Source organism: Tyto alba, unplaced genomic scaffold, assembly GCF_018691265.1.
Source record: "Tyto alba isolate M040663 unplaced genomic scaffold, T.alba_DEE_v4.0 Super-Scaffold_22, whole genome shotgun sequence".
NCBI lineage: Eukaryota > Metazoa > Chordata > Aves > Strigiformes > Tytonidae > Tyto > Tyto alba.
Genome location: NW_024881296.1, coordinates 32,903,804 through 32,918,862, shown reverse-complemented (window position 1 = coordinate 32,918,862; position 15,059 = coordinate 32,903,804). Strand labels below are relative to the sequence as shown.

At 38.1% G+C, this 15,059-nt stretch overlaps 1 protein-coding gene across 14 annotated transcripts in view; it reads right to left on the bottom strand.

Moving 5' to 3' along the window:
• Positions 1-15,059, bottom strand: part of PTPRK (protein tyrosine phosphatase receptor type K) — a 421,849-nt gene that overhangs the window by 11,883 nt on the left and 394,907 nt on the right. For 6 of the 14 annotated variants that reach the window (XM_042795838.1, XM_042795841.1, XM_042795839.1 and 3 more), the window contains 10 exons: positions 13,295-13,306; positions 11,950-12,134; positions 10,102-10,189; positions 9,215-9,291; positions 9,003-9,020; positions 6,633-6,669; positions 4,811-4,908; positions 3,995-4,111; positions 3,102-3,256; positions 1,863-1,998 (listed from right to left, as the gene is read on the bottom strand). In XM_042795838.1, the coding sequence (XP_042651772.1) occupies positions 1,863-1,998; positions 3,102-3,256; positions 3,995-4,111; positions 4,811-4,908; positions 6,633-6,669; positions 9,003-9,020; positions 9,215-9,291; positions 10,102-10,189; positions 11,950-12,134; positions 13,295-13,306 (923 nt within the window). Of the gene's footprint in view, positions 1-1,862; positions 1,999-3,101; positions 3,257-3,994; positions 4,112-4,810; positions 4,909-6,632; positions 6,670-9,002; positions 9,021-9,214; positions 9,292-10,101; positions 10,190-11,096; positions 11,141-11,949; positions 12,135-13,294; positions 13,307-15,059 lie in introns of those variants that run through there. The other 8 variants (XM_042795840.1, XM_042795852.1, XM_042795851.1 and 5 more) reach the window with 4 other exon arrangements.

Sequence of the window (15,059 nt, the reverse complement as noted above, 5' to 3'; positions counted from 1 at the left end):
AGCAAAGAAACAAAAATTATAGCCATTTAAAAACAACAGATCTTTCCTTCTTTTAGGATAAACAGATCTCCTGCACACTGTAGAACTCATTCAAGGTAGTGTCCATCAATCCATTGAATAACACTTCAGTACACAGTCTTGTCCTAATTGGGATGTCGTTAACAAGGATGTTTTTTTCAGAACCAATTTAAATTCAGTAAGACTTAACAGAACAGGCATAGCAATGTATATAACAGGAGGATTTCAGATTTCTTGTGGTGCTTGTGGGTTTCTACATATATGCCAGCGACTTCTTGGCTTTACTCGTTTTGGTTTTTCAAAAACAGCTTTCAGCCTTGTAATACTAGTAGAAAGTGTAAATTGCTTCAAGCGCTACCAGTGTGATTAGCAATTATTTGGCATGCTGTGTTGTCCTTATGCATGTGCAAGCTAGTACACCAATTGTCCGACAGCCAGCTCTAGGCCAGTAATAAATTCAAGTGTGTCCCAACAGAAACAGCATTTCTTCCCTTTTTTTTTTCTGACTTGCCTTGAGATATCCTGAGTCCTAGACAACTGCAATACTATTTCAATCAGGCCTCCTGACAATTTTTACACAACGCCTATTATATTTACTCACCTCAAGAGTAACAGATGTAAATAATGTCTATACAGTGAAGTGTGAGAACTGTGCCAGCCTCACCTAGCTATTGTGGATACCAATGAGGTTATTAACAGCTCAAACTTTAACATGTGCCTGTAACAAGAGCACATGTCCAGGGACTGTGATCATATTCCAGCTCTACAGCCTGTGCTGCCTTAACCACACAGCTCTGGAGCTACTGACATCACTGCTGTTCAGATGACCATCACAAGAACTTGCTGCAATTACAGCTTTATGTTGTTGTGTAAGTATGAACCTCTGAGAGAAGATGAGAGGTAAGAAGGAAAAGGGAGAGCAAGAGAAAGGAACAGCAGTAGGGGTGTTAATTAAGCAGATTAAACTGGGATGGTTGAAGCAGTCACACTGAAACACTCTACCCCACACACTTCCCAAAGATTAATGGCCCTGGAGCAGTGGTACTTAATGGGAAACATTTATTTGTTCAACTGCCACAGGTTGCAACATAGAATAAAAACTGCACTGAATTACTCTGATATGCCTGGCTGCCAACCGCAGAGATCTGCACGTGTTCACAGGTGAAATAACTTCTCAGGTAGATGTCCACATGGAAGACAGGAGAGAGAAGTGGCAAACCACTGCGGGTAACCTGTCTTAATATAAATTAGTAGCCCATGTGTCTCTGGAAGCTCAGTGATACTTAGGCAGCAGAATGGGAACTGTTATAGCTTCATCACTAAGGCAATGGTTTTACTGTGGATTTGCCAATTGCATGACAAAAGACAGAAGGGGTCCTAAAGTCTTGACAATGAAGTTAATAAAGCAAATATAAACAGAGTTGAAAAGAGAGAGTGAAATGGACATAAAAGTTCCACAGGTAAGTCAAATTATGGATAAAGTCATTGGAGATAGTCTGAAACCAGTGGCAACCTGTTGAAATTCCAACTTTGGATTCCTGGAATTGCTGATACCAGACCTGGGGAGAGAGGTGCCAGACAGGCTTACTGTAGGCTCTTCCCTAAAAAGTCCTCCTTGCTTTCCTTTTGTTACAAAGTTAAGCAAGCATTTGTTTGTGCGAAGGCTGAAAGAGCTGGCAGGTTTGTTCCACCCACCTGGTTCTGGGTGCTGTTTGCATCGAGCAATGCTCCCCAATGGAGGGAACCCCTCAACGGGGCCACTGCCTGCTCTTTAGAGTAACAGTGAAATGCTGACCTGGCACATTTCAGAAAGCATCAGGTGCTCTGAAGGTAAACTGCCATACCTCTGTCTGTACCATGTTGATGCGACGGGACCGTAAGGCTTTGACACAGTTGTAAATATCCACAACACCTTCTCTTTCTGCCATATCTAACATGATATCGATCACAATATAACAACCTGTCCGTCCAGCACCAGCACTAAAAAGAATCAGTAGATACCATTAGGAATAGCCCCACGAAAACACCTACAAACTTTATAAACCCATTACTGAGAGCATTTTTATAAATTCTTTCAGTTCTTTCATCACAACGACCATCTAATTTTCATCTTCTCTCCTTCTCTTCACAATGTCCTTTAAATCTTTTGATGTGCCCAAAACAACCTTTTTGCATCAGATTTGATCCACTAAGTAAAAGCAGAAAAAATACTTGTTTCCTCCTTTTATCAGCCAGATCGATACTTAAAGTAAAAACAAAAGTTAAACTAAAATCTGGAGGATGATTAAGCTCATGCATTTCAAAATATGACAGATTTTGTTTTCATTTAATAAGACTAAGAATGATTTTTAAGTGATATATTACAATAAGAAACTCAAGTGTATGTTTTACCAGACGTGCTCTAAGCTGGTTCAGGCAGCACATTCAACAGTATCCAGAAGAATCTCTCTCGATTTATTTTGTTTTTTTATAAAGCTATGGACAGTTTTTGCACAGGGAATTCTTAAAATCTGTAACGGCTGAGTAACTTTATCTACAGAACATAATTAAACATTTGACAATGCTGAAGGAAAATTCTATTTGCCAAAGGACTATGTCCCAACAACACAAACCTTGCAAAACTTGCACAGGAAAACCAACATTCTGTATTTGTTGCCATTAACCTCATTCCATCTTCTTTCATCTGCTTGTTTACTTTGATTTAAATTAATAATCTGCTCAGACATTATATGCAACACCAAGCTATCAAAGCAGCTGTATCTACACTTATTCTCGAATGCTGTCACAAAATTGTTGTAGGCTACCTAAAATGATTGCCTGAAGTATCATATAATTTAGCTGGTGCAGCTCTTGCAGGAAGAAGAATATCTCTGGCTATTCTATTTAGGAAAAGCGTACTAGAATCCAGTTATTTCCAAACATCACTGTAGACAGTCAAATCCTACTGCAGTGTGAATTAGGCAATTCAAAAAGGAAACAACAAAAACAAAACACTTCAAAATGATGGATGCTTCACAAGGAACTGCTGTAAATAATCACATACACAGTTGTGGAAAAAATCAATCTACCTCTTCTGTACACACCTGCAATGGACAACAATAGGCCCTGCACTAGGAGGGTTAGATAATTTGACTCTCCGTATAAAAGAAAGCAGGCCTGTGGCATTGTAAGGAACTCCATGATCTGGCCAGCCAGTGAAATGAAACTGTTTAACTTCACGGATTTCATTGTAGCCTCTCTGTAAAGGCAAAAAAAAAAAAAAAAAAGGTTATGAAATTCAAAGTATTTAAGAGTAGATATTGTCTGACTCAAATAATGATAACACAGACTGATAGAATCTACATGCTGTTTTCACCGTTTCACCAATTATTTAAAGCAAAGCTTGAAGACGTCTTTTTTTTTTTTAAATTTATTTTGAAGTTTGTAATTTTTACTTTTGCCATTAATGATGCTAGTTTTGCCTCATTAGTTTTTTTTTTTTTTTTTTTATAGATTTGGATGCAATTTGCATTGATTTTCAGAAGTTTTGCTAATTAAGACAATGGCTTGATACATTTACAGGCAAGTATAATGATTTGCCAGAAGCCCACAACTGTATCACACATATTGCATTCACAGAGTTTGTTCTTTGATTAAGTGAGATTGACTCAGCTGCATTCAGGGCAGAGTGAATGGATATGAATGACAGGCATGACTCATAACTGGTACGTGAGCTCGGCTCAGAAGTGTGGCTACAGAGAAGAGGTGACTGCCACAAAAGGGAGGGCAGCAGTCAACATTTCTGGGGAAATTTGAAATCCCACAGTGAGATGCATGTTTGGATAGCGCTAATGCAATGCATTACTCCCACGGTGAGGTAAGGCTGCCTACGCTGTGGACCTGCTAACCAGACAGGAACAGGCGCAAGCACAGCCTCCTCCACACTCCTTGCTACCAGGGAACAGTATTTTTCCGAGCCCTTTCAAAATGTGCTTACCCTTCCCAGAGTGAAGGTCCTGACGACGTACTCCGCAAGTGGCTCCATCTCTACACAGGTCACTTTGAAGTCCCCATAAACCTCTGTGTCATCGGGCCAGTATTTGTAACACTTGACCTAAATACAAAATGGGAAAGCATTTTACACCAAAGGAAAATAAAAGCTTGAGGATACGTTACTGCATGTACTGCATTACACCACATTTATTTCCAAAATGACCGTGCACTCATGTGGCTTGTCATGGCTAATGGCTGTTCTGTCAAGTTAAGCACCAGCTACAAGGAATTTCCACTACTTTACACAGCTGTACTTAGATGCCAAAGTCATTTCTAAATGAGCATTTATGTTTTTTTTTAGTGCTGAGCTATGGAATACATTTTCACTTATGTTAATCTGGGATGCATTTCATATCAGTAATCAAACTGTTGCAAGTAATCCTAGATACTTTACATTACTCCCTGAGGCATGTGTTACTGCTAAACTGTAAATAATTTGCTGATTTCTAGCCACTGATATAGAAGCACATTTGCTCAGTAGTCCACTTTCTCTGCTCATTGGAGTGACAATATAAAAATCTATTTTGCTGAAATGTGAATTTTGGACTCAGACAATTTTTCACTACTTATGAAAGCAACACAGCTTCCGTCTTCTTCAGAAGTCAGCATTGGTTTTACATAACACCGTAACTGCAACCATGTCTGGACTCTCCCCCTCCCCTTCCTCTCAGGATGCAGGGTTGTCCTTCACAAGACTCGTCTCGTCAGCAGGTTTTTCTTTAGGCTTGTATCATTAAAAGAAAACAAAACAAAAACTTACTCTTCCAACTTCCACTAAATTTGTGACCATCACAACGCAAGCTGATTGCTCCTGCCATATCATTCTCCAGAAGTCATACACAGTCTCATGAACTGGACCTGTAAGAAAAAATTCCATGTAATACTCTGCAAGAAAATAACAGTCAAAGCAAATGCTAAAAATAAAATCCAGTGCTTTTCAGAGCTGATACACAAAGACGATCTTGCTCAAATATGCAAGTTTCATGAAACCACATCATCATACCATCATGCCAGTCTCCAGACTATATTGTTATTTCTAACCAACACTGAATTTTCTCAGTTTAACTGAATTACCACTTGAAAAGAAATTAATAGCAGGTGTTTCACATAGCAAAACGCCAGAAGTTGCTTGAAAACCACAAGGACACAGCAATGTGTGACTACAACTGTAGTTACATTTCTAGGTTTGTTTTACATTTGTTAAATATAATGTGTTGAGTGTGAGTTTCTTTAGCTGTTCACTGAGGAGATATCCACACCGGAGTGCAGTATCCATCAGGAGGGCGGGTGGCACTGAGCCTGTGCACTTACCATCCAGCTCCAGGCAAAGTGCAGAAGCACGAGCAGTTGCTGAGCCATAAACTTTCCGGTGAAGGGTATTTAAACTAACTTTACTTTTCTGTGAAGCAAATGAGTAGCACTTGTTTAAGCTTTGCCTCCTGCTCTGCCGCAGAGACAAGACACATTCAGTTGAGTGACGGAGGCTTTACCCTGTTACAATCATCTCAGAAACAGCTCCCTGACCACAGTCCAGCAGTAGTATAAATATTACTGTATATAACACACATCTGAAGACTCAACCATATTCCTTCATATGCTAGATCAAAGGCTGCATGCTAAAGTAGCAATAAATTTTTGTGCCCTTTACACACTATTATGTGCAATGATTTACATAATAAAGCAGAAATAAAACACAAATGCAGACTTAACTGCCATAGAGACCTGTTTAGACAGCACCACAGCAGTTACATAAAAATAAAAAAAATGTCGACAGAAATTTGAGCATCCTGCTTTAAAACAAGCCTTTAGTTTGTCTTTCCTGCGTGCAGCTACAATCAACAGAGGGAAGAAGTAACAGGGTATTTTCAGCCAGCTGTCAGATTATATTCACAGATCAAATAATGACACATCTAAATCTAATTATTTTTACTTTAATTCATAGCCTCTGTTATTTCAGTGCAACCTTAGACTAATCTATTTGGTTTTCCTCATTGTGAGGAGTTTTATCAGAATTACAAAATGAATAATTTCCATAGAAATTCATTTTTTTCCCCTAACTTCCCTTTTTATTAGTAGGTTGTTATATGATAAAGATTTCCCTCACTTCTTCCTACAAAGAGATTTTGTCCTTCTCTGGCCTTACTCTACCCAGATTTTCTGAGATAGTGTTTAATTTATCATTACTATCTTCACCGTCTGCATCCTGGACTAAATCCTAGACAGTAAAATAATATATGAGGAAAGAAAAATGCCTCAAGGCAGCTTGAAACCGTTCTCTTCTCTGTCCACATGCCTCTTTTCTCTATTCATCTTCATAATTGGAAATCATGGTAGTAGCTTCTGACTTTATCAGCTGAATTTATCACTGAAAGAGTTACTCAATAGCTAATTAACATGATAAATTAGTGTGATTTTTGCATTTATTCACATTCCACCTGAATATGCTATGTTAATTTACCATAACACAAGGCAACTCACAATATTGGATATGCTTTATTTTTACCTAGTTCTATTGTACGAAAACACTGCTGGACACTACAGAGGATACTTGTTCAGTTTGATTAATGCTGGCAGATTCTTACCTTGGGTTGCAATGTAGTGGCTTGGTCTCTGATATCCCTAAAACAGCAATATAAGTTGGTTTGAGTACCATATAACTAACAGAGAGGGGAAAATAAAATGATAAGGGTACTACACAATTCTTATCTCTAGACAACATTTTCAGAACAAACCAATATTTAAGGGCAGCATGAAGCTCAAAACCTAAAAAGCCAGTTAATACTGAAACGATTTGAATGACAACAGATAAAATGGAAGAAAGAACATCTGACTTGAACAGACATTGCAGTGTACTGGGAAGCAGTATTCTAAATGGGTCCCTTGGGCCTAAAAATTAGTACTCTAATGACATTTTCTCCCCAACTAGATACACTGGGACATTTAGTTAAAATTTAGTAAAAATTGTCTTTGCCACATCTCAGTAGTTGATCTGTGTTCACAACTTATCCAATATGAAAAAATACACATCTATTGTCTTCTTCTAAATAGGGAATTATTATAAGGCACAAAGAGGTATGTAACCAAGCTATCACTAACAGGGCCAGAGCTGGACACGGTCATGTGTGCACAGAATTAAGGTCCCACTGCACAAATTGTGCATCAATTATACCAGACATGATACACACAAGTATATACACATACATATATAGATAGATAGACCAGCCTACACAACTAAGCCTTTCCAGTTAGCTGGGTCTATGCCAGTGCTACTATACAACATTAATTGTCTGCATACAAACTACAAGACAAAGAGCTGCTGTTCTTGAGGAAATAATTCAGAATATATTTTGACCAGTGCCAGAAACATTAGCTACAAAGGAAGGAAACTTTAGTATCACTGGTGAGAAAACAATACAGAGTTTCACAGTGTGCAAATGTTAAAGAAATAACTCCAATTATTTTCTAGGTTACAGTTTTATTAGGCCACTTGCTTCAAGTATTGCATTAGAGGGGTGCATGAGTCCTTGGATTCCCGGTATTCACAAGATGCTACTAAATTGAAGGATTTCAACGTACCCAAGGAGTTTACATCTTTTTCCACAGACTGCTTCATTATTCTGTCTACAGCGAGAGCATCTTCCTCTGGGGCTTAAGAAAAACCATCTGAGTATCTTACTCTTGGCTTTACAAGAAACCAGGATTGCATCAAATGACTAAAAATTCTCTCCTGGAGTCCTTAATATCAAGCCCCAGCTTCAAATTATGAAAGTGGAACCTGTGCTACACTGTTGTACACTATGTAATACTTTCCAGAAGAAGGTAAAAGTGTCACTTTAAAAATGCAAAGTGCCAGTTTTAACTTGTAGCTTTCCTGCCTTGTTATAATGAGATTCAATTTTCTGCTAAATAAGAGGAACAACATCTTCAAGGAACTGGAACCTGGAGCTAAATCTTTATATCCTGGAAAGTCAAGAGGGTCTTGAATAATTTATCAACTAACAGTGGACAGGAAAAATTAGTAAGGTGCAATTGTAAAGAAAAATAACCAAAGCCATGTATTTTAAAAACACTTTTCCTAGCTATTCCAGTATCTTTCAAATTACTTTGAACATCGCTTGTTTAGTCCTAAAGCATTAATTAAAGTTGTATTTTGTTAATCAAAACACCTGGCAGAATTTTTTCAAATTTCCTGTTTTTGTGTTTTTTTTTTTTTTTTTTTTTTTAATTTATAATTTAATTTGTATTTTAATCAAAGTATGGAATTTCAAACTTTAGAGGTTTTCTGCACAAGTGAGGAAATTTCTACTACAATGAAATATTTTTATATGTATATATATGTTTGTGTATATACTTAGTAGTATCTAAATTAGTACCTTAAGACAAATGTCAGTTAAATATTATCTAAATTGTTGTTAAAAACAAACAAACAAGCTAGCAAACAATATCCCCCCACAAAAGGCTACCATCCCTCCTTTTTTGCCAAGCATAGATTACAACTACTTCACAGGTACATTTTCAGGTGACTACAGTACAGCATACTATCCATCTTCTCACATATAAATGGGAAGGGGAAAAGAAAAGCTAGTGGTCAAAATCATCAAAAAAAAAAAACCAAACAACCCAAAAAACCAAACCAAACCAAACCAAACAAAAACAACCAAACCAAAACAAAAAAATGAACAGCAAGTTCTCTTTAACAGACAGGTTGACCTAAGTTATCTAACAATTTATAATAATATTCAGAGCTATGTTAAAAGGCTAAATTATCTTTTCAAAACAGGTACAAAAAATATTCACACAAAAGGAAATTTTTTAAAGGAACGGATGAGATAAATTGGATGAGGCATGCATACTTATCGACTGATAAAAATAGAAGAGGAAATTAATTAATAACAATATCTATATTAAATGTTTACAATAGGATGCTGTTATTCACATATAGTGGTACTTACATCCCTGTACAGCCAAATCTACAGCCCAAACCAAAGTCAGATGTGAAAGAAAGCACAATAATGTCAGTGAGTACTAGGACGCAGAACAAGGAAAGTGTACATTTTGTTCTTAATAAAAGAAAGCTTTCAATAAATTTGTAGGCATAACATGCAATAGTTTCACATAGAGAAGCTGGCAATTTGAGAGGAGGAAAGCTGTGCAGTTCACTCACATCTATGTAGTTGGCATTAATGTAATCTGAAGATGGATCATCTTCAACAGGTTGCAAAATCACCCTGGAGTGGTCATCTGTAAAAACCAAGTGGTTACAGTGCCTTTTTGAAGTGTGATTTTTAAGTAAGATTTTATGGTAAGTCGTCTAGAAAACCAGTATCAGCTGGCATACGTGCCTCAGAATTCACAGCCCTTGAATAGTAAGTGTTTACACAGAATTACAAAGAACCATTTTGTCTGAGGTCTCCAATTACTTCGAAAACATTCACTAAACTTCATTAAGTGTAGCTGAAAGGTATCATACTGTTACACATGGTTAAAAGGACACAAAGAAACCAGGTCACTTGCTCAAAGTCTCTTTCAACATCAGCTCCACTGATGGTAATCTAGAAAAACCAAAAATCCTGATTACTGTTTTCCTTACTTCCGACCCCAGCCTGCTTAGGTTCATTCTGAGACATTAAAAAAAAATATGGAAGTCACAACATATGGGTTAGCAATGCACTTGGGATTCGATGAAGAAGTAACTCTACCGTTCAGGGACTTCTCTGGTAGCTTCATTCCTGCGTGTTCAATTGCATTTGTAAAACAGTAGCAAATCGGGAATTAACAGAATTAATGTCCAAATGAGTGCTAGCTTGTTGCTGTTATATGCTTACCACAGCTTGCACAACAGAGATGTAAATGTGAAAATTCAGCCTGAGTTATAAAAGAAAGAAAGTTGAACTGTGAAGGACAAAAAACATGCTGGGAAAGGCACTGTCCTCCTTCTCCGCTTGGGGTATTAAGCAGCTACGCCACTGGAGACTTGCAAAGAAAGAGAGAACATGGCACAAGTAACACACAACTACAGCTATCGCTCAAACCAAGCACAACAATACTCACATGCTATAATGTTTCCATAGCGGTTCTTTGTTCTGTTTTGATCCTTCTTAGCGACATCCCAAGAAGCTGACTGCCCCTCAAAGAAACTCTATAAATAAAAATGTTCCGAAAGAAAACATTCTGACCATTAATTTATCTCCAAAAATAACAGTTTAAAAGAACTGCCCTACCATAAAGTAAGCTCAGCTTTGCTCGTCCGCCCTGGTCACCCAGGCGGTACCACGGTAGAGAAATATATCTAGAGAAGGAGGCTCTCTCCCTCTGTCTGCTACAGGTCAGTGGGCAAGTCACTGAGGGACTCCAGAGGGATTTCAAATCCTGCAATCGCTGGAAGGCTAACCTTGCTCAGACATCCTTGCTATGGAGGAAAAACAATAAGCTGAGAAAGCACAGGGAGACTGATCACCCTTCTTACAAGTCACCATAATATACAGCCTGTTTACTACAGCATTACATTGCTTTCCTTATATTGCTTAGTAAAATGGCTTTTCTTCCTGCAGAGCCATCAGGAAGCCTCCTCTGTCAGTGTTCATTGTTCATGTTGTTTTTCCTCATATCCCTCCCTCTAGCCACTGTCAAAATTATTCTGTATTTTTGAACCCTTCCTAAGAGTTTGATCTCTCAGAAGAGTTAGAAGCAGCTTTATTCCTCCTCGGCTTTTTCTTCATTGCCCGTAGATATTTTACAGTTGTTGCAGGTCTATGCTATTCTTTCCTTCCAGATGTTCTCTTATCCTGATCTGGGTAAGTTACCTCCAGAAAGTACACAGTAGCCACGGAAACAAAACTTTAATGCACACTCAGAAGCCCAAGCCAGGTCACAGATGTCATGTATGGTAATAGAAGTAGCAAGTAGGAAAACACCTGATGTGGCATCAGGGACCACCCGCCCCCCCAGCAGTGGTTGACACTTGGGCTTAGCCCTGAAGTTTGGCAGAGCATAATAAAGTGTATTTAAGTAAAAGAGAGGAAAAGAGAATAATATTCTTTTAAAAGCCACACATTTATTTATTCCAGTTCTTATGTTACAGTAGAGACAGCTGCAGAAAGGAGAAAAGGTTGAAAACTGAGTCAGAAGAGATTATTTACTCAGAGAAAACTCATTTTAAACCTAGCTGTATCAAGAGCGACCTTGGCGGTACCATTCCCACCTTTACTGTGTGTCCTGCCTGATACTCGAATCCCAAAGACTCACAACAGATTCAGAGATCAGAAGCAAAATGAATCCGTACTTGTCTTCTACCTTCAGTGCTGGGAATTTTTTGCTTCCATTTTAACATTAAAGTTGTAAGTAGACATGCTCAGGCAGGTCTAATTAGAACTTCAAGATGTTACTACTCTTGGCACATCTCTACTGCTTCTCAGCTGGAGTTTAGACCCAGTGTTGCCCTACTGAGATGCTATAATAAATCATGAGAGTGCTTCCAGTCAGTGCTTTTTGCAAAACCAGCCAGGTTAAATCTTTACTTTAACCTAATCCAGGAGATTTACACTGAAGATGGCTCAGAAAGCTCACATAACTAATTGCAGCATTTCAACTAAATAGTGGCAACAAAAGGGTGGTAACTTCTTACAACATGTTGGAAAGATTCAGCACAGCATGTCTTATTCCCTAAGGAACGCACATGGTTTTTTTTCCCAGGCACTTGCAAAGGCTTAAACCACTGGACTCCATTCACTATTTCACTTTCGGGTTACATATATAGGAATCTTACGCCTGCTTATCTTTATCTGTTTTTCACTTAAACCCGTGACATTTAGTTGCATCCTTTTGCAGTGCAATGCAAACAAAAGGCTGCCCCTTTCAAAGGGATTTTTCCTAGCAAAAACCCACCTCTGAAGATCTCACCTCATACTCCTCTTTAAATCCATAGCTGTCAGAGGTCTTCATTAGGTTAATATGCTGCAGGAGATCAGCCACCCTGATGGCAGGGTGCAGCTGCCCGGTCTGGTACGGGGATTCTGTGCCTTCGCAGAGATAACGAGGGACATCCAGGAGCCGGCTGGACTCTGCTGTTGCACTGTGATTTTCATCTGTATTCACAAGAAATTGATGCATTAGGTACCCATGGGGAAACAGCACTAGCTGCTATACATATCAACATCTATTTTCAACCTTTTCCTTCAAAAACATGTCTAATTCCTGGGAACACAAAGCACTTACTCTCCAGCATATAAATACTGTGAAGTACATAAAGGAATTTAACAGCAAACACATACAAAAGTTTGCAATCCTTCATCCTGCAATAAAGATGTCTGAAGGGCATTTTATTTGAAGCTACAAAACTTTATGACATTAATGTACTTGTGAACTCCAGCTTCCATCACCCAAAGTAACTTTTTTAATGGCTCATATGTATCAACAGCGATACTATACCTTAAACAACAAATTAGAATAACTCTGTAGTGGTATCAGCACATCATTTGTCTAAAGCCAACAAAGAGAAAATTGAGATCCCAGTAAAAAAGAGAAGCAATTATGCTACTGCTTCAGAACACCACCTCCATTTGGGAAGATGAATCAGCACTTCAGCGTGGTCATTTTAACTCAGGTCTTTCAGTAGAGAAATTAAAGTGTTGAGTGTGCTGATTTCAGCCACAGTTTTTGCTCTGTATAAACAAAGAAGTCTTCTCTAATGCCCTATACTACACCAATCCTCTTATCAAAGCCAAATGTCAAAGCTGCATGACGTGTTTGCATTTTGTCAATCCTTTCTGTGAATTAGTTTGGGGTTTTTTAATTAGCAATTAGTAGCTCAAATGAGTTTACAGAGGAAAAAATATTCTAATTGAAACCTTTTTGGAAAGTAGCTACTGAAATGAGAAGGGGGTGGCTGACCCCTCCTATGCTTTTTTGAAATGAGTTTACCATTTTCCTTGTAAAGGATCCAGATTAGGAAGTAAAACACTCTAGGGAAAAAAATGAACACCCCAAGGGTTGGATTTTCTACAATTCCACCAAAATGCAAATCCCCTTACTGCCTTCTGAAATGAGATCTCCTAGTAAGAAACCTGATTCTTTGAACTGTCACACAAGTTGCTAATTTCAGTACATTTATGCCTCACTAAACTGCCTAATAATGTGAGTGACATGCAGCAGTCACTTTTTATTGTAGTGTTACCCATATTAAATCATACACATTTCAAACCACCTCAGGATTTGCAGTTCTCCCCATTCCTTGCAGTATACTTACCAGTAATAGGCACTTTAACCCATTGAAGCAGCAAAAAACAATGAGTGAACAGAACGTAAGAAATTTATTTCAGGACTATATTAGAAAATGACTAAAAGAAAATGACAGTAAAAGTTGTTAAAGCTTCACAATAGGTAACAATGAAAGCCGTTTTAAAAATATAAGGGCTACATTATTATGCCATCAGTGTAATGATAGGAACTTGAGAAAAGCAAAATTTTCATACTAACTTAGTGCTAATGTACACAGAATGGAAAGTAGCATTAATAACCTATACATGAAGAAAAAGAAACTAGTACAGCTACAAAGTAATAAGAGCTTCATATAAAATAACATGTTCTATAGTTTAGAGCCAATAAAGTTTTGTTCATCTCTAAATAAAACAGAGGAAAACTGTTTTCTGATGCTGGGACAAGAAAGGGCTACATGGAGATGAGAGTAATCCAGATGATTTAGTTCCAAAGGAACAAGGTTACGGGTACCCAACCCCTTCTACATGGTGTACCCAAAAGTTTGTCTACTTCTCTCTGCTATTTCAGTCCATGCAATGAAAATTACCTCTTCCAACTAGCATTGCTTTGCTTATACCAGGAGATGGAGATGCAGACAGGAACTATTAAACGGTTCTTCAATTAATCCCTTGTCCTCGCTGTTCACAGCTGCCCGTGTCTGTCTCCCACAATGTAGTGGCAACACACTGACTTCTGAAATATCCTTATAGCCTAAATGAGCTATTAGGAATAGCTTGACAAGTATCACCAGATAGTACCTATGTAGCTTGTAAGTGCCTGAAATAAAGCTAAAAGGTACAAGAAGATCTTAGAAGAATTTCAGGAAAAGACTCATTTTCTATGACTGAAAATCCATTGATCTAATTTTGGGAATTCAGAATTATTGAGTCTATCTCTTTGCTTTCAGGCAGTGGTGCTATCTCACCAACCCTCATAAACTTCTTAAACTACCTGGTTAGGTTTCCTTGGGCCCAAAGTGGAAGGCTCCAGCATCCAACTGCTCTGATGGTTATAAACTTTCTAAGACGCTACTGTAGTCAAGAGAATGGCATTTGCAACATTATCAAAAAGAAATAAGCAAAATATGACTTAATAAATCTCCCACGGCATGAATATACCCAGCTTGACAAAGACCAAAGACTACTCACAAACAGCAATTTGGTCTCAGTCTTGGAGGACACTTTACCTGAAGATTTGCAAGGACTCCTCCTGAGTAAACTTTCTATCAATATTTTTACCCACAACTTGCATAATGGGATAGAAAATACCCTGACAGTATGGGCAGAGGGCACAGAGTGGTAAGCCACCACAAGCACTTCACAAGTACAGGATCAGATTTCAAAGTTATCTTGATTATTTGGAAGACAATGCAAAAATCAACAAGGTGAATTAAACAGTGAATACAACATACTGTGTGTAGGAAATGGAAGTCAAATATGTAACTACAAAATGGAGTAATGGACTGGGTAATGATAACTGGGATTTCAGCAGGTAACTCAATGCAAGTCAGCAACATGAGCGCAATAAAAAGGACAAAATACAGTTCAGGTAGCAGGAACACTACAAGTAGGGCATGGAGGTACCTATTCCACTCAGCTCAGCATTGAGACTTGTTCTAAGAACTGTACCTGATTTAGGGCACCATAAAATAAAAATTTGACCTATGAGTTGGAAAGTGTTCAGAGGAAAAGAACAATAAATTTAGAAAACACCTGCTACAGGATGTCAAGAGAAAGAGCTGGGTTTCCCTCTAT